At 54.9% G+C, this 17,722-nt stretch overlaps 3 protein-coding genes and 1 non-coding gene across 4 annotated transcripts; 2 read left to right on the top strand and 2 right to left on the bottom strand.

Moving 5' to 3' along the window:
* Positions 1-2,289: 2,289 nt before the first annotated feature.
* Positions 2,290-3,857, bottom strand: OXLD1 (oxidoreductase like domain containing 1). Its single transcript, XM_045569696.1, has 2 exons — positions 3,757-3,857; positions 2,290-2,886 (listed from the first exon to the last, which is right to left on the bottom strand). The coding sequence occupies exons 1-2, from the start codon at positions 3,814-3,816 to the stop codon at positions 2,467-2,469; spliced, it is 480 nt and encodes a 159-aa protein (XP_045425652.1). The 5' UTR covers positions 3,817-3,857; the 3' UTR covers positions 2,290-2,466.
* A 130-nt stretch (positions 3,858-3,987) lies between these two features.
* On the top strand, positions 3,988-11,602 carry CCDC137 (coiled-coil domain containing 137). Its single transcript, XM_045569699.1, has 6 exons — positions 3,988-4,142; positions 4,573-4,706; positions 6,540-6,762; positions 9,856-9,938; positions 10,193-10,272; positions 10,495-11,602. Exons 1-6 carry the CDS (start codon positions 4,003-4,005, stop codon positions 10,714-10,716), a joined length of 882 nt encoding a protein of 293 aa, XP_045425655.1. The 5' UTR covers positions 3,988-4,002; the 3' UTR covers positions 10,717-11,602.
* Positions 8,844-8,947, top strand: LOC123621364. The gene has a single exon (XR_006729097.1). It is a non-coding gene; the product is annotated as a U6 spliceosomal RNA (small nuclear RNA).
* A 3,126-nt stretch (positions 11,603-14,728) lies between the features above and the next one.
* On the bottom strand, positions 14,729-17,630 carry ARL16 (ADP ribosylation factor like GTPase 16). Its single transcript, XM_045569698.1, has 5 exons — positions 17,528-17,630; positions 17,352-17,410; positions 16,783-16,896; positions 16,096-16,211; positions 14,729-15,937 (listed from the first exon to the last, which is right to left on the bottom strand). The coding sequence occupies exons 1-5, from the start codon at positions 17,586-17,588 to the stop codon at positions 15,766-15,768; spliced, it is 522 nt and encodes a 173-aa protein (XP_045425654.1). The 5' UTR covers positions 17,589-17,630; the 3' UTR covers positions 14,729-15,765.
* Positions 17,631-17,722: the final 92 nt, after the last annotated feature.

The following is a 17,722-nucleotide window of genomic DNA, read 5'->3' on the forward strand; positions in this document are numbered from 1 at the left end:
ACAAAAGAAACAGCCCTGGCTGCTGTCTCGGGCTGCCCCCTCCCTTTCATCCCCCTGACCTCTGAAGACCCCTCCCTTGTGGCCCCCAAACCCTGCACTGCCTGGCCTTTGTCCTCTTCTATGGCCTCAGCCTTCACCCTGCCTCGTGCTCCCTGTGCTCCCACGAGCCCTCCTACCCCAGGGCCTTTGCACCTGCTGTGCCTTCTGTGCCCCCACCCTCCCCGGGCTCTCTCCTCCTGGTGTCAGAGCTCTGCCTAGCATCCCTTGCCAGGACCACTCCCCAGGCCAGAGCAGGACACCTCCTTTATAGGACCTCTTGGCAGCTAGAACTTTCCTTCATCACACTGACTATGATTTCAGGTTTGGATGAGTCTCGTGGCAACCCATCTTCCGCACTGGAGGGGGACGGACACAGAAGGATTTCCACCGGGTCCTGGGGCACAGCCCAGTGCCGGGCGCTTCACACATGCTTAATAAGTGCCCGTGCCAAGAATGAACGGGGACACAGTCTGCATCAAGGTGGCAGTGGCGGCGAGCCTGGGGCCCACGCCGTGCGGGCTTTCTCAGCCACCGGGTTTTGCGCCAGGAGGGGCCTGCCCTGCTGCAATGCACAAGGCCAGTGGCTTCTCTTCAGGGACATCTCACACCTGATGGCCTCTGGGGCTTTGCCACAACCGTCAAATTCCAGAATAAGGTTAGTTTTATAGATCCCCTGGGTGGGATGTTACACATACACACACACACCCATACAGAAAATATAGAAAAAATATAAAAACCCCTCTGTGTGTCCATGTATTTTAGCACAATAGAGAAAATCTCTTTCTACATCTCTATTCCTGAGATAAATGACCTCTATGTTGTCCGCCACTCCACGGGGCCCCGGGACGCACCGAGCTCGAGCCCCGCTGTGCGGCCATGATGCTATGTCAAGGGAAAAGTCTTCCCATCTGGGCTGTTTCTTTCTTCCTTTCTAAGTCATCATGCTTAGCTCTGACTCCACAGTCCCGTTTTGAGTGTCTTTCATGCCTCCAAGCCAGAGCAACAGTGTACCATTAAAATGACAAAATAATCTATTTCTTTTTAAAAAATTATTTATTTATTTTTTTAGACTCGGGGCCTCACTGTATTGCCCAGGCTGGTCTCAAACTCTTGGGCTCAAGCGATCCTCCTGCCTCAGGCCCCTGAGTCGCTGGGACTACAGGCACACACCACTGTGCCTGGCTAATTTTTCTACTTTTAGTAGAGACGGGGTCTCGCTCTTGCTCAGGGTGGTCTTAAACTCCTGCCCTCAAGTGATCCTCCTGCCTCAGGCTCTTGAGTAGTGGGACTACAGGCGTGAGCCGCCGCACCTGGCTTGTCTGGGCCATTTCTGAATCTGTATGAGGATGGGGCTAAACTAGATGCTCAGAGTCAAGGGTCTAATAGATACTTCTCACTATAATCATGTTTCTCTGAACAGAAACAAAACTGAGTGGTTCCGGATGACAGCCTGAACCAGTGGATGTCTTATTACCCATTAGCAAGGCACCGTATCTTGTGGTTTCATGGTTTTATCCCATTGTCCACAGATCTCAATCTCTATGAGAAATGCTGGCTCTAAGGGAAAGGCCAATTCATCAGCTCAAATCCCACCATGAGGTCACACTACAATCCTAGCTTTTCCCTTAAATGAGAAGAGACAAAATAGGTGTAAATACCTTCACCTCCAGCCCTGTCCAGGCCACTGATAACCAGGGCTTGGAATTGTTGGGCAGAGGGCTGCGGGGTAGGAAAATGTCTGTGGCATAGGACAAGCAGGGGATGGGGAATGTGCAGTGAGGCCGATGGACCGGGCTAGGGCAGGGCAGCTGGCTCTGAACCTAATGCCCGAAGCTACCTTCAAGTAGTGCTGGGTTCACTGAGGGCTGATCTGCAGCCTCTACCAGACTGGCGGAAGGGGCATCTCCCCAAGGACTCCTGGATAGAGGATCACTTCCCAGGCTGCCCTCAGGCTTCTGTGCCTGCCAACGGCTTTGCCACAGCAGCTGCACAAGGTCAGGCGGCCCAGCCTCTGCTGCATGCTGACAGTGAGAGCTGGCCTTTGCCAGGACTCTGGGATGCTGGGACCTGGCACAGAAGGGGTCCAGGAGTCACTGGCACTTGAATACTCAAGGAAATAGGGGCTTATCTTGCCCTCCCAGGTTGGCAAGGCCTGCAGGAGGTACAGGTACTCAGGAGGTGTACAATGCCAACCTGAACCTGCTTTCTTCGAAGAAACAACACAGGCCTTACAGACAATACAAGAGCCTGTTAAACCACCACAGGAAATTTATTCTTTCTCAGGTAAAGTCAATAAATAATTCCCCCTTTTCCCACTGGACATGATGAGCTCAAATCGGGTGTGAACGACGCAGGCTGTTGCTGCTTCCTGGGGAAGCTGCTTGGCGGGGGTCCTTGTCCAGGGCGAGGGTGTGCCTGCCAGCAGGCTCAGCCGCCCTGCCTGGCCCGGAGCTGGATCTCCATCCTGAGAAAGGCCTTGAGGTTCTCGTCGGCCACGTGCTGCTCCAGGGCGGCCAGGGCCCGCTCGCCGCCATCCTGGTAGTGCTGCAGCAGCGCCTCCGCGTACTCCACCCACACGCAGTTGGGGCAGCCACTCATGCAGCAGTTGGTTGGGGGCTGGAGCTCAGGCGGCAGAGGGTGCTGGGGTTCCGAGGGCCCCCCGCTGGGCACGGAGGCCTTGGGACTCTTGGTGCCACCTGCATTGGGTTGGCAACCCAACTTCACATAGTCTGCCCCGAACTCTCTGCAGCCATCACAGGCCCGCGCCCGGGGATGGTGCCTGCGAGGGTCGCGGCCACCTCTGGGGAGCCTCCAGCAGCCGACCCAGCTGGAGAGCCAGCGTGGCCCCTGTGGGTGAAGATAAACACATGACTCTCCAGGAAGCTGGTAAGGCCTTGCTGCCCCCAGCACTGGGGAAATTTCAGCCCTCCCGTCACTAGGCAGGTGTCTCTGTGTCCTTCTTAACTTCCCCACTACCCGCCTGATCTTAGACCAGTTACCTCACCTCTCTAGGACTCACTTTGCCCATCTGAGAAATGGACGGTGTAAGTATTATATGGTATGATTACCAAGAAGTGCTGGGCTCAGGGCCTGGCCCTGGGTGTGCACTCCAGCAGATGGCGGCATGCAGGGGGGGAGCGCGGCCCCTCCAGCAAAATGACTGCCCTCTGGACAGGAACGGGGTAGGTGGAACCGTGTGAGCTCCGGGCCGGATGACCACGTCTCTCTCTCCCCAGTACAGCCAAGCCCTGCCCTCCTGCTCTCACAGACCATTCTGACTAATCGCATCACCCTTTATCTCTGTCGCATGAGAAGCCCAGGGCTCTTGGGCCATCGCCTCCATCCTAAGACGCTAATTGCTCAAGAGGCCCTATGGGCAGCCTCCCCTCCCTGCCCCAGGCCTCGGTCCCGTCCCTGCTCTGTTTACCCAGGATCACTGACTGACACACTACAAACTTCACTTATTTGTCTAACTCCTCCCCGGCCAATCTCCATAGCCCAGAAGGGCACACGGCAGGTGCTCAACAGGTGCTGCAGAAGCGGAACGTGCTCTTTCGCCCCGGGATGTGGCCATCCCAGGGGTAGACGGCCACTCCACGGCGAGCGGCCAGGGCTCCTCCTGGAAGCCGCGCCCGGTGGGGGCCTCTCGGACATGCCCCAGGCCGGGCCGCGCAGCCGGTGACCGGGCGCCCTGCTCCGCCCCGCGCGGGTACTTGCCGAGCTGCGAGTCGCGGCGGCCACCGCCCGGCCTCCACAGGCCACACTCCGCCGCAGCATAGCCCGCCGCCCGGGCCTCGGCACCCCCGTCCTGAGTGGCGGCCGCCCTGGCCAACCGCGGCCCGCAGCGCGCCGCACAGCTCCAATCAGGGTGCCGCTCGGCACAGGAAGCGGAAGTGGCGATCTGGGGGCGGGACCGTGCAGGAGGGCGGAAGTGGCTTCGCTCGGGAAGCGCCGGATTTGGACATGGCGGGTGCTGGACGCGGAGCAGCGGCGCCCGTGGGGACGGCGGGGCCCGGGAGCTCGGGGCGACCGCAGGCGCGGCGGCGGCGGCAGCAGGAGCTGCGGGGGAAGCAGCGCTTGGCTCCGCGGCCGGGGCAGCGCAGGTGGGAGGAGGGGACGCCTCTGGGAAGCTTCCCTCATACGCCCCCCAGGCCGGGCTTAGTGCCCTTCCTCTGACTGGGCCCGAGCCCACGCTTCGCGAAGATCGGTTGAATGAATGGAGGCGAGTGAATCTCTGGCTTTGCGTTTGCCACGTCCCAGCTGGCCGGTCTTTGCCGTTCTGGATGAGGTCAGGGAGTGACAGGCTCCCCTAGGCTTTCGGAGCGCCTGTCACCCTGGCGCCCTGCGAGAAAGCAGTGCAAGGGACAGCCTCTGGGTGAGGATGAGAGGCAAGGTCCTGCTCCCTGGACTGGCTCGCACCACAGCAGCCAGAAGTGGCCTCTGTAGTTTCTTTGTTCAGGCCCAGCTTCTGTTTCTCTGATTCTGCTTAAGCTTCACTTGGGACGGGTCCCACCCTCGTGTTCTCCTTCCCAGCAAAGAAAAGAAGAAAGTGAATTGCAAGCCCCCAAACCAGGACGAACAGGAAATCCCTTTCCGCCTCCGGGAGATCATGAGGAGCCGCCAGGAGATGAAAAACCCGATCAGTAACAAAAAGAGGAAGAAAGAGGGTATGTGCAGGCCCATGCTGGGCGGCAGCAAAACTTTGTCTGTGTCTGAATCCACCTAATTGCCCAAATATTTAAGGGCATCTCGGGAAGAGGAAATATACCAAGACCCAGTGCTCAAAGGGTGCAGGAGTAGAAAGGCCACACGTGGCCGGGGCCAAAGCAGTGGCTGGCGGCAGGTGGTGCTGTGGTTCCAGAGGAGGCTTGAAAGGAGTCCCTGGAGGTGGGTTGGGAGAAACCTTGGGGCCTGGGAGCCGTGGTAAGGAGCATTGGTTTTTGTTCCCCAAGAGTAGTGGAGATCCATCAGAGGTGTTAAGCGGTGAATGACCGGTTTAAGGAAAAGAAAGGCCACCGTGTAATAACGGAGTGAGTGAGAGTGGACCTGGCAGGCCAGTGAGGCTGTTGCGAGAAGTGATGATTTCTTAGACCAAAGTGCTGGAGCTACGGCCGAGAGAAGTGGGTGGATTTGAGAGTGTGAGGAAATGGGTCAGACCCCTCTGAGAAGCTTGCCTCTCTCTGCCTCCTCCAAGTCTGGGTAGGGCGCTCACCTGTAGACCTCTGCCACCCAGGGACAGTATTATGCACGTCTTGGGGAATAGTGCCCAGTGTATTTGTGTGTACACATTTGTGTTTCCAAATGTGGGACCGATTTTACTACAGTGTTTTACAATTTGTGTTTATGCCTTAGGCTGACAAAGGGATAGTGGAATAAAGAGGTGAGGAGGGGAGTGGCAGAGGAGGTGCACTGGCCCGGGTAGAAGATGCACATTTTAACTGTGCCGCATTGAATTGGCACTTTTTTTGTTAAATTATTTTAAAAATATAAACTCATATACATGGTAAAATCGAACAGTTTTGAAAGGTTTGAAGTGAAGAGCCCGGATGTGGTGGTGGTGCTGAGACGGGAGGATGGCTCAAGGGCAACATAGCAAGATCCTGTCTCTTAAAAAAAAAAGGATATGAAGTGAAGGGTGAGCCACTGTTCACTGTCTTGTATGACCTTCCCAGGAGAAGTAATATGAACATTTTCACATACTTATTATGTAAAACCTGTACCTTCATTCTATACTTGTTTTGTATCCTGTGTTTTACATAGAGTGAATTTTTTTTTTTTTTTTTTTGAGACAGAGTCTCGCTCTGTTGCCTGGGCTAGAGTGCCGTGGTGTCAGCCTAGCTCACAGCAACCTCAAACTCCTAGGCTTAAGTGATCCTCCTGCCTCAGCCTCCCAAGTAGCTGGGACTACAGGCGTGCACCACCATGCCTGGCTAATTTTTTCTATATATATTTTTAGTTGTCCAGATAATTTCCTTCTATTTTTAGTAGAGACGGGGTCTCGCTCTTGCTCAGGCTGGTCTCGAACTCCTGACCTCGAGTGATCCTCCCGCCTCAGCCTCCCAGAGTGCTAGGATTATAGGTGTGAGCTACTGGGCCCGGCCCATACAGTGGATCTTATAGGTCTTTCCACATTTCTACGCCTAGCTGTAGTGGGCTTCCTTTAACAGCTGTACAGTGAAGTCTGAGGATGAGCGGAGAACTTATTCATCCAGTCACCCACTGGTGGACATCGGGGTTGCTCCTGGCTTCCTCCTTCAGTGGGGCCGTGGCGGACATCTTTAACATATACCAGTGGGCTGTGGGCATCACATCCCTAGGGGCACCCTGAGCTGGGCATTTTAGATCCTCTTTCACTGCTGCAGTTGGGCTGCTTCCAGCTGACTGGTCCTTCCTTCCTAGGTCCTTGGGAGGGGAAATGAGGATGGGCCATCTGCCTGGCGCCACCGTCTGCCTCCTGCCTCTCACCCCACACTTCCTCTGAAGCCTCCTCTTGTCCTCAGCCCAGGCGGCCTTCAGAAAGACACTGGAGAAGGAAGCTAAGGGAGTAGAGCCAGACATCGCCGTCCCCAAGTTCAAGCAGAGGAAGTGGGAGTCTGACAGGGCCTATGTCCAGCGCATGGAGCAAGAGGCCCAGCACGTGCTGTTCCTCAGCAAGAACCAGGCCAACCGGCAGCCAGAGGCTCAGGTGGCTCCCAGGAAGGAGAAGTCTGAGCGGAAGAAAGCGTGAGTGGGGGCTGAATGGAGGTTGAGCTCTACCCCTCAAGGCCTTGGGGAGGCAGGGCTGTGGGTTTGGATAACTGTCTTATGCAGAGACAGCGTTTTGTTGCCATGGGGCAGCCCCAACCCACCCTTCCAGGAAAATCATGGAAAGCAATTAAAATCCTGCCAGGTCTCGAGTGTTTTTCTCCACATCAAAGCTGCTTAACCTGGGGGCAGGGGAGAGAGTGGTTTCAGGGGGGCTGTGAAACCTCAGAACCCTGCGAAGACCTTGCTTTGTCTTTGCATTTCTCTGGAAAAGTTTCAATGCTGAATGAGGTCAAGAGCCCATCCACCCAGGGCCAGCTGCTGTAGGAAAGTGACCAGACTTGAGGCTTGGTGTCTGCCCTCTGCCCTGTGGGATCAACGGGGCGGAAGAAGTTGGGGTGAGGCTGTCATGCACTCACCTGCCTGGGCCCGGACTGGGGTTGTTTCTAGTGTTCCTCTTCCTGGTCCAAAAGAGATCTGAGAGCATTTAGCTGTATTGTTTATACAAGTTCTGTGGTCTCAACCCCAGCTTCCTCATCTATAAAGGGGAGGCAGCACTGCCATTGTGAGGTCCCTTGCACAGTCCCTACGGACCGTGTCCAGCACAGCTAAGCCCACTGCAGGCTGTGGTTCCCCTGCCCATCCTGCGACCCACTGCCTGTGTACCACCTCACTGGCCTGTGGGCAGGGTGGGGAGGAGGCAGTTTCAGCAAACAAGGATTTTTTTTTTTTTCTTTTTCCTAAGAGACGGGGTCTTGCTGTGTTGCCCAGGCTAGAGTGTGGTGGCGTGATCATAGCTCACTATAGCCCTGAACTCCTGGACTCAATTGATCCTTCTGCCTAAGCCTCCCCAATAGCTGGGATTATAGGCGTGCAGCACCACGCCTTATTAATTTCTTTTTTTTTTTTTTTTTTGAGACAGAGTCTCACTTTGTTGCCCGGGCTAGAGTGAGTGCCGTGGCGTCAGCCTAGCTCACAGCAACCTCAGACTCCTGGGCTTAAGCGATCCTCCTGCCTCAGCCTCCCGAGTAGCTGGGACTACAGGCATGCACCACCATGCCCGGCTAATTTTTTCTGTATATATTTTTAGTTGTCCAGATAATTTATTTCTATTTTTAGTAGAGACGGGGTCTCACTCGGGTTGGTCTCAAACTCCTGACCTTGAGCGATCCACCCGCCTCGGCCTCCCGGAGGGCTAGGATTACAGGCGTGAGCCACCTTGCCCGGCCTAATTTCTTTTTAAAAAAATTTTTTTAGAGGCTGGGATCTCACTGTGTTGCCCAGGCTGGTCTTGAATTCCTGGCCTCAATCCTCACACAAGAGCTTTTTGAGATTCCTTAACCAGAGCTGTTCAGGTGAACCAGCCCAAGCTCTTTCTTCTTCTTTATTTTTTGAGAATCACATTCTGTCTTTATTTAAAATTTTGGGCTGGGCGTGGTGGCTCACGCCTATAATCCTAGCACTCTGGGAGGCCGAGGCGGATGGATCACTCGAGGTCAGGAGTTTGAGGCCAGCCTGAGCAAGAGCGAGACCCCCGTCTCTATTAAAAAAAAAAAAAAAAAGTAGAAAGAAATTAGCAGGCCAACTAAAAATATATAGAAAAAATTAGCCGGGCATGGTGGTGGATGCCTGTAGTCCCAGCTACTCGGGAGGCTGAGGCAGAAGGATCGCTTGAGCCCAGGAGTTTGAGGTTGCAGTGAGCGAGGCTAATGCCACGGCACTGTAGCCTGGGGAACAGAGTGAGACTCTGTCTCAAAAAAAAAAATTTTTTCTTTGATATTTTGTCATGGGATTTTTGGCATTACTTTTGTTTTTTATAAATATTGCATTAAAATGTTATTTATCTTGATTATTGCTTCTTTTTTTGGGGGGGGGGTATCTCCTTAAATTTTTCCCCTGAGTTGAGGTGAGGACCTCGGCCGCTTGGTGCCTGCTGTTTCCGCTGCTCCTTAACACCCAACCTGTTCGCTCTCCTGGTGCCTGGACAGGGCAGCGTGCTCTGCTGTACGTTTCCATTAAATCTTGAAATCTTGAAAAACAGATGACGAGAGAGTAAACCAGTGCTCACTTTGCAGCACACACACTAAACACTGGAACAGCACAGAAATCAGCATGGCCCCTGCACGAGGATGACATGCAAATTCTTGAAGCGTTCCATTAAAAAAAAGAGAGAGAGAAGAAACCATAAGAAAATTTTAAAATGGTTCCCTGTAGGGGAAGAAGGAAATAAAGTAGAGGGAAGAGAATGGGAAACTAAAATTCTTTTGACTGTATCTGCTCGTGTAGATTTGACTTTGAAATCATAGCAGTCATCATTTAATTATCACATAATTACAAAAAAATTTAAAAAGTGTGATAGTTAATACTCCAGCCCAAGCTTTCATTGGAAGTTAAGAAAAATTGCCACAGCTATGTGTTTTTCTTCTTTGCTGATGTAAAGAGATACACCTTTTTCATTCTCCAAAAGCTCTGAAGGTTAGAGCGATTGTTTTCAGCTTTGTAGAGTCCGTTTCTGAATTCTTGTATTGCCTGTAGTCATTAGCCAATGAAAATTACATCACAGGGAACCTAGCCCAGATGCTGCCCAAAGCCACAGTGATCTCCAGAACTGCCATTTGACATGAAGATTCCAAAATCACATTAAAGGTGACATGTCACATGTGTGACACTTTGCTAAGCCCTTTAAACACAGTAGTATGATTGACACTGGCCAGATGATTCTCTGCAGTGGGAGTCCTGTGCATTGTACGGTATTAGGCAGCATCCTGGTCTCTACCCACCAGCAGCCAGTAACCGCTGCTAATGTGACAACCCGCATGTCTGCATTTGACATGTTAAATGTTGCCTGGGGACAGTCACCGCTGGCTGGGGAAGCTTAGAGGAGCCTGTTGGGTTCAGAGCCCTCTGGTGGACACCTGTGGGTTTGGGGGTGGAACCGGGAATAGGTTGGAGGCAGCCGCCTGGGTCTCAGCTCTGCCGCAGGGCATTCCTCGTGGGCCAGGTGGCCTCTGCCTCCTCCTTGGGTGAAGAGAGAGTTTAGGACTCTGAACAGCGTCATGCTTTCTTCCCCAGGTTCCAAAAGCGGCGACTGGATAAAATCCGGCAGAGAAAGGAGGAAAAAGCAGCAGAAAGGCTGGAGCAGGAGCTGCTCCAAGGTAGCTGTTCCTGCAGCAGTGGTGTCACCTGTGGTCCTGGCGGCCACAGGCCTGCTCCCCACAGTCCCAGCTGCAGTGGGTACTTGTAGTCTCCCCTGGGGCCCATGCCCTTGGACCCGTGGAAAAGTGGGTGTTCTGTGTCCTGGCCCTAGGTGGAGGGTGGGTGGACAGCCACGTGGGCGGGTGGGGGTTCCGGGTGCCAGGGCTGCAGTGGCTATGTGGGCAGTGTCCTCAGCTGTACTCTGTCCCCTCAGACACAGTGAAGTTTGGTGAAGTTGCCCTGCAGCCCCCAGAGCTGACTGCCAAGCCCAGGAGGAGCGTAGTCGGGGACCAGGTAGGCTGGGGCTGGTGGGAAGGGAGTTGTTGAGTTTGTCCCCCAGTCTGCTGCCAGGAAACAGGTGCCTTGGCTGGCATGTGCCCCGTTTAGCAGGGCCCAGTCCAGGGCCTGTGGCCGTGAGAGCGCTGTGTTCTCATTGGGTGTAGAGCTGTTGGACCATGAGGCCTTGTTCCCTCCTCTCCTCTCCGAGCCTGCGCCTCACGCTCCCCTCTTCCTCAGCCTGGCAAGAAATCGCTGATGCTGAGGATGCTTTTGAGCCCTGGCGGTGTGCCCCGGCCTGTGACCACCTCGCTGGCCCGACAGCGGATTGTGGGGGAGGAGAGGGAGCGGGCTGTGCAGGCCTACCGAGCGCTGAAGAAGCAGAAGCAGCGGCAGCAGGAGGTGCAGCCGCCACGGCCACCCCCCCTCACCTCCGGGAGGAAGCCAGAGACACGGCCGTGAGGGGCCAGGCCCAGGCTCCTGGGAATGGCACTGGGGCTGCTGCACCCGCAGAGACGGCAGATCATTTTCCTTGGACACATTCTTAATGCCAGGAGAGGTCTCCAGGTGTCTTCTTCCATTTTCCCCCCAAAGCCTGCTCTTTCATGAGTGACCATCGATGGGCCACATCCTGCACGGGAGGGTGCTGCCCTGTGGACCCACAGACAGGAGCCAGCGCTTGGCTCCACCCACAGCTTTGTTTCTTCATTCTGAAAGAAAAATCCAGGCAGAGAAACAACCCAGTTCCACTTTCGGGCAGGCCCAATCCCATAATCCTGTCCCTAAACACCAGTGATTGATGGAAACTGCTCATTTAGGTCCCTCCCCCACCCACGGGCCTGTGCAGGGGACCATGAGAACAGGCCCGGGGCTCACCCCACCAAGGTTGGCTGGATGGACAAGGACTGCAGCATTGACACCAAGGGGGTGGGAGCAGGTTGTCCCCAGGGGGCAGGCCTCAGGCAGGTCCAGGGCCGGAGAGGGCAGGGGCGGGACCCCAGCCTGGGGCTCCTGTGGTCTGGGCGGGGCCTTGCCAGGTGCATCTCTTGCCCCAGCCAAAGGCGGGAATGCCGGGCCTCAGCCTCTCCAGGTGAGGGGAGGAGGGAGGAACATGAAGCAGTGGAGGCCGACTGCTCATCAGCCTCTGGGCCACTGTGCTCCTGGCCGCCTCCCTGCGAATGCTCCGCCCAGAGAGAGCTCGGGAAATAGTGTCTCAGCCCAGCTGAGCAGCCCTGGAGAATGTGTGAAGGGGTGGAGTGGTGTGTGATTTTTTTCTGTCCTTCCCCAACTGTGCATTTTCTAGAATGAAGTTTACTTCAAAATTAAAAAATTTAAATTGAGGAAGCTATACCTGTGGCCATGTTTCCATGTGATGAATGATTCTGCCACCTCATGGTGTGCTGATGGGTGGCCCCAGCCCCTGCACCGGGATGATGGGGGTGACAGTTGCCATCATAGTGGCCAGAACTCACCCCCAGGCCTCGTGCAACAGTTGGGGGTGGGCAGGGACAGGAGCAGCCATCGGGCAGCACTCCCACTTACTCAGCGGTGGTGGTCTGTGATGGCTTTGGGTGTCAACTGATTGGATTAAGCGACACCCACACAGCTGCTAAAGTGTTACTTGACTGCTTCAGTAGCTCCGAGACTATGCCTCTATTTTATTTTTAAAAATTTTTTTTAGAGAGTCTTGCTCTGTCACCCAAACTAGAGTGCAGTGGTATGATCACAGCTCACTGCAACCTCAAACTCCTGGGCTCAAGTGATCCTCCTGCCCAGCATCCTGAGTAGCTGGGAACAGTGGCGTCCTCAGCATCTGAATCTCCCTAGAGATTCAGGACTGGATGGAGCTCCTGGAGGGTGAGGCCACAGGAACCTGCATTGCTGTCATGCCAGGTGCCTAGACCCACAGAGCCGCTGAGTGTAGAGGGCCCCAAAGGCAGGGGCAAGGGCTGGGGCCCCTCTCTTGGGGACAAGGCCAGGAGGGCACCCAGCACCCCTACCCACCCCACAGGACACTCCACTTGACAAGGTCTCCTGACAAGTTGGGACCTGAGGGTTTTGTGAACGTGGCTCATTCAAGGTGACCTCCAGCACACGGCCTCACCTCCCTGGCTGGAAGCCACCCTTGCAAACTTATTGAGGCAGCTCCGAGGATCGTGGGCTCCAGCAGCTCTGCTGAGGGAGGATTTTCATCACGGGATGGGGATCCCAAAGTTCATTGACAAAATCAGCCTGTGGCCTCTACCATCACAGTGACCTAGGTTCTGTACCCCACCCACCCTGGTCTCTTCCTTTGTCCAGTTTTGACTCCTTCCTGCTCAGCGCCATAATTGTCAGGAATCTCAGTGGAGCATGTGAAAGGAAGCAAGTTTGGTGTCGTGTGGCAGTTTGAAGTAGAGCTTGAAGCCACCTGGAGCCTGGTGGGGTGGGGTGGGGGCCCATGAGCCTTGGCAGGAGGGTGCAGGCCGCCGACCCAGGAGCCTGCAGGGCCTGATCAGTGTGGCTCTGCCAGAGGCACCAGCAGCACCAGAACTTGGTGGAAACTGCATGCTGGGGCACAGGACAGGCTGGTCCAGACTCCAGAGGTGAAGGTCCCCCATCCCAGACAAATCAGGTGCTGGAGCACCGGGTTCCCACGAGGCCAGCATGGGCCAGGCGTGAGTTCAAAAGGCCCTTGAGGCTCCCCAACAACCCTACCTGCACCTGCCTCATTCCAAAAATGCTGCCAAAAGGTGCACTGGGGGCTGGGGGTCCTCAGATTCTGGCCAAACTGAAGGGGGCTTCTGGCCTGCTGGAGCTTGGGAGCCAGGGCCACAAGGGGAGACTCCAGAGCTCATGACTAGTGCCAGCCCACGTCTGGGACAAACGTGATGAATTTCAACTCTGAAGAATCTTTTCAAACACTTGGCGATTTTAACCAGGCTTTGCTCAAGTCCTCTGAAACTGGGGGCTGAGAGCCAATCATACGGACCCCAAGTTGTCTGTGAAATCTTCTACAAGGATCTACTGCTGGGGTTCAGAACACAATACCCTGAAGTACAGCACTTGGCGTGCTGAGGACCTGGAACTAAGGGAGGCTGGACAGCCAGGTCTCTGCTCCTGTGCCCTCCGGTCTCCCGCCCCTCCCCCAGAGCAAGGCACAGAAACTAGAATTCCTCTCCCCCAGGCAGGTCAGAGAAGCTGGGACTCCTCCCCTCCAAAGCAAGCCATGAAACCTGGAAAGGTCGCTCTCCCTTCTCCCTTGGAGACCCTCATTCCGAGGGGCCCCGCCTCACACCCATGGGAAGGAAAACTACAGAGAGGCCCTTGGGGTCCCCCTCAGAACATCACCATTAGGTCATATTTTTTAATCACCTACATGGCTGTCCATTCTTTTTTTTTTTTTTTTTTTTTTTTGAGACAGAGTCTCACTCTGTTGCCCGGGCTAGAGTGAGTACCATGGCGTCAGCCTCGCTCACAGCAACCTCAGACTCCTGGGCTCAAGTAATCCTCCTGCCTCAGCCTCCCGAGTAGCTGGGACTACAGGGTTGTGCCACCATGCCTGGCTAATTTTTTCTATATATTTTTAGTTATCCAGCTAATTTCTTTCTATTTTTAGTAGAGATGGGGTCTCGCTCTTGCTCAGGCTGGTCTCAAACTCCTGAGCTCAAACGATCCACCCGCCTCGGCCTCCCAGAGTGCCAGGATTACAGGTGCGAGCCGCCGCGTCCGGCCCTGGCTGTCCATTCTTTATCAAACCTAAGAATAAAAAAGTCTTCCCTGGGTCTTGAGTCTCCATTTCCAAGGACTTGTGTCATAGAAAACCTAATTCAATTTGTCGTGCTTTTCTCTTGCTAACGCGTCTTTTGCAATAGGAGTGCTGGCCACGGCCCTTATGATGGCTGAGGAAAGGCCTCACACCTGTCTGATCTGTAGTACTAATGGGACAGAGACCTCAAGTGTCTGCATCTGCCTGTGGCATGTAGGGGCGGGTGGAGTGGTGCATGATGGTTTATGTGGCGTGGCACCCAGCAGTGGCACAGGCTGTACACAGCCAAGAGCCAATGACAAACCCTCCCAATGACATGTGATGCAATGCCTATGGCTTCAACTGGAAGGTGAAGAGATTCCAGCCTGAGCCACCCTGCAGTGTACGCCAAGAGGTTTTCCCTGGGTGTCATTTACAACCTTCCATTTGAATAGAGACTCCCCTCCCCTCACAAGCAGAGTGGATGGCTGGATACCCCAAGGGGGCTGAGGCCTGGGGCCTGCTGCTCCAGCACCTCCGTGCGGAGGAGTAATGGCGGGTGCACAGCCTCCTTCCATGGCTGAAGGAGCCTAAACTGCCAGCTGAGACAGAGAGAAAGAACTGTTGATAGAAAATTTACAACCATTCGCAGGACTACAGTTTCTTACTTAATTGCTGTAGGTCAAACAGTGGTCCCCAAAAGGAATGTCCAAGTCATAACCCCTAGAACGAGCAAAGGTGACCGTATTTGGGAAAAAGGGTATTTGCAGATATAATTACGAATCATCCTGATTTCCAATGACAGATGTCCTTGCAGGGAGAGAGGACACAGAGGGACACAGGAGAGATCATGTGAAGGTGCAGGTGGGAACTGAAGTTCTCCAAGGCACAGCCCAGGAATGCTAAGAATTTTCACAGCCACCAGAAGCCACTAAGCCACTAGAGACAGCCAAGGAGTGGACTCTCCCTCAGAGCCTCTGAAGGAACACCCATCCTGTTGAACACCTTAACTTCGGACTTCTGGCTTCTAGAACTGTGAGAGGAACCTGTTGTTTTAAGCCATCCAGTTTGTGGTCATTTGTTCTGGCAGCCACAGGACACCAGTGCATCAGTCAACACAGTGAGTGCCCTCTTGCAGCCACGGCTGAGAAGGGAAGCTCAGGCAGGACACAGGAACCACAGCCACCACCTCCCGTGCTGCTCCTGAGCCTCTGGGCCCATACCCGTGGGAGCCCATGCACCCTGTGGGTGGCTGAGCGCAGTAAGTGTTTACTGAACGTGTGAACTGGTGAAAACGCTGCGTCTTGTTTCTAACCCAAGGCTTGTTTCTTACTATCACACTCACCTCATCCACCTCACATCTGTGGGGAACACATGGCCAGGGTACTGGGAGCTCAAACATGTTGGAGCATGTACTACAGGCCAGAGACCAGGCACCACTGGTGCCATGCAGTCCCACACCTTAGGCAAAGTCCCATGGGTCTCCTGGCAGGAGGGAAACAAACCCCAGGAGCACCACTCTGGGATGGCAGGACACTCAGCCACCTGCAGGCCCATCCTCTCCTCCCAGCCAGTCTTTTCACTCAGAGGCCAGATGTCAGGAACTTCCATATCCTGGGTGCTTCAATTTACCCACCACTGCAGCTCAACACAAAGCCTTATCATCTAGGGTTATGTTGGGTCATTCTGCCCTTTAAAGGACAAACCACAGGAGGCCACGCAATGCCACCCTCTGCCGCTTCTCCACAGTGCAGGACAGCCACGTTTCTCTGCCTTGTAGTCAGTCAACTGTTGGTTCTATGGGTGTCCTGGAGCCAGCGTAGCACCGCTGCCAAGCCAGTGCCTTTCCAGGCGCTGATTTCTGCCATGGTGATATTCTGCTTGGCACAGGCAATGATGTCTGGGAGCCGGATTAATGACTTAATCTCCTCCATGGTCATGTAGCAAGGTAGGTCACTAGAGTTAAAGAAGTGCCCTGTCAGAATGGTGGCTGCCACAAACCTACCCCTGACCCCCAGCCACACCTCCTCCCTAAGGAGCTATGCTCCTGGCCACACTCCCAGCGAGCTCCTCTGCAGACCCCTCGGTGTTCCCTCTTGGCTCATGATCCGTACATTTTATTGAAGAGTATCAAGACTGATGCTTCTGCAAGTTGTTCTGCAGAAAGGAGACCCAAGAGCTGCACACAGGACACAGAGAGCTGGGTGGGGTTAGAGGCATCCATCATGAACTGGGGAGGAAAAAAAAGACATCAGTAACACCCGGTTGTGAAAGACGGTCCTTGTCAAACTTCCTCCCCTGGGCATTACAGACCAGGCTCAGGAAGAACAAAATGACTTTAGACAAAAGGCTTTGGAATAGTCCTAAATAAAGAAAAATGTGTTGTATGGGATGACGTGGTGCCACCTGTTTGTTTTCATCTCCATGGAAGTCCCAATACTCACATAGCCATAGTTCCCCATCCTAGAATTTTGGGCACAGGCCTTGTCAAGAGGGGACACAGAGGGATGTAGAAATCAAACATAAACATGAAGACATACCCAGGGGAACAACACAGAGTGGGGATGGTTTTCCGCAGAGAACAGACCCTGCACTCAGCAAGCCCTGAGAGCAAACTCAGCCCTGAGCGAACACCAGAAATCAGACTGGGTGCCCAGCAGGAAGCAACTCTAATGCGGGCTGTTTCCTGGACTAGCGCTAAAGAAATCCAATTCCATCCCATACAAAGTGAGGTCTGCAACTAGACAGCACAGAGACATGGACGTGTGTCCCTAAAGGAAGTTCACAGGATTATGACCTACCAGGAGAGAATGGCAGTTTCCGTAATAACTGGACCAGATGGGGCCCATGCAGCCCCCCAGCTCTCGGATGGTGATTTTTCTCTGAGCCATGATGTCAGTAAGATTGGTGCCCACCTGTGAGAAAACCCGAGACGCAAAATGAGAACAATACCAGCGCTGTCCCGCTGTGAACTCCCAGAGAGCAAGGTGCCCACACTTGACACTGAGGCCAAACCCCCGCAGGCCCATTCTCCCAGGGCTCAGGCCCTGAGGCAGGACTGCCTAAAGATGCTTCCCGGCATCCAGGGCCCCATCCTCCAGGGCTGGCTGTGGCCGGAGCACCCACGCCCACCACTGGGATTCGCCCTGGGGGCGACCACCGAAAGGAATGCCTTAGGAGAGAGGAAAGGTACGCGCGGGAGGGCGACGGGGTCCGATGCCCCGCCAAGGCCTCCGCTCGTTCCAACGGAGGAGGTTCCCGCCCACCCTCCGGAGCCTGCATCCCAGCGTCCGTGTAGAGAAGCCTGAAGCTCTTTGCAACCCGCGGCCGTCACCCATTCCAGTGAAACCCGCGGGAGGCGGACACGTACCGTGGGCCGCGTCGGGGGTGGCTCCCCCAGGTCGCCCGCCCCATCCGGCGAGCTCAGCTGTGCGGGGTCGTCAAGGACTGGACCGAGCGGAGTAGCAGGGCTGAGTCCCCGGCCCCCTTCGCCCCCCGGTGACCCCCAGCCCCCGGGTGCCCGCCCGTCCCGCCACGGAAGGATATTCTGCAGTCGTTTCACCAGCAGCGTCTTCCCGACGCCCGTGGCTCCCAGGAGGAGACACATCCCTGTCCCTCGCTCCACCAGGCACCCGTAGCTCTGCGCCGCGACGCAAGGCCCTCCCTCATTGGATAGGTCTCGCTTCTGGACTGCTCATTGGTTCTCGGGGTTAACGCCTCAACTGGCGCGGTCCAATCGGC

Source organism: Lemur catta, chromosome 15 (genome assembly GCF_020740605.2).
Source record: "Lemur catta isolate mLemCat1 chromosome 15, mLemCat1.pri, whole genome shotgun sequence".
In the NCBI taxonomy this organism is placed as follows: Eukaryota; Metazoa; Chordata; class Mammalia; order Primates; family Lemuridae; genus Lemur; species Lemur catta.

Coding starts and splice junctions, on each gene's coding strand:
- OXLD1 (XM_045569696.1), bottom strand. CDS start 3,816: ATGCTGCGGCGGAGTGTGGCCTGTGGAGGCCGGGCGGTGGCCGCCGCG. Junction 2,887..3,756: donor CCGCCGCGACTCGCAGCTCG/GCAAGTACCCGC, acceptor CTTCACCCACAG/GGGCCACGCTGGCTCTCCAG.
- CCDC137 (XM_045569699.1), top strand. CDS start 4,003: ATGGCGGGTGCTGGACGCGGAGCAGCGGCGCCCGTGGGGACGGCGGGG. Junction 4,707..6,539: donor CAAAAAGAGGAAGAAAGAGG/GTATGTGCAGGC, acceptor TCTTGTCCTCAG/CCCAGGCGGCCTTCAGAAAG. Junction 10,273..10,494: donor GGAGCGTAGTCGGGGACCAG/GTAGGCTGGGGC, acceptor CCTCTTCCTCAG/CCTGGCAAGAAATCGCTGAT.
- ARL16 (XM_045569698.1), bottom strand. CDS start 17,588: ATGTGTCTCCTCCTGGGAGCCACGGGCGTCGGGAAGACGCTGCTGGTG. Junction 16,897..17,351: donor CACCCCCGACGCGGCCCACG/GTACGTGTCCGC, acceptor GTTTTCTCACAG/GTGGGCACCAATCTTACTGA. Junction 16,212..16,782: donor GAAACTGCCATTCTCTCCTG/GTAGGTCATAAT, acceptor TTTCCTCCCCAG/TTCATGATGGATGCCTCTAA.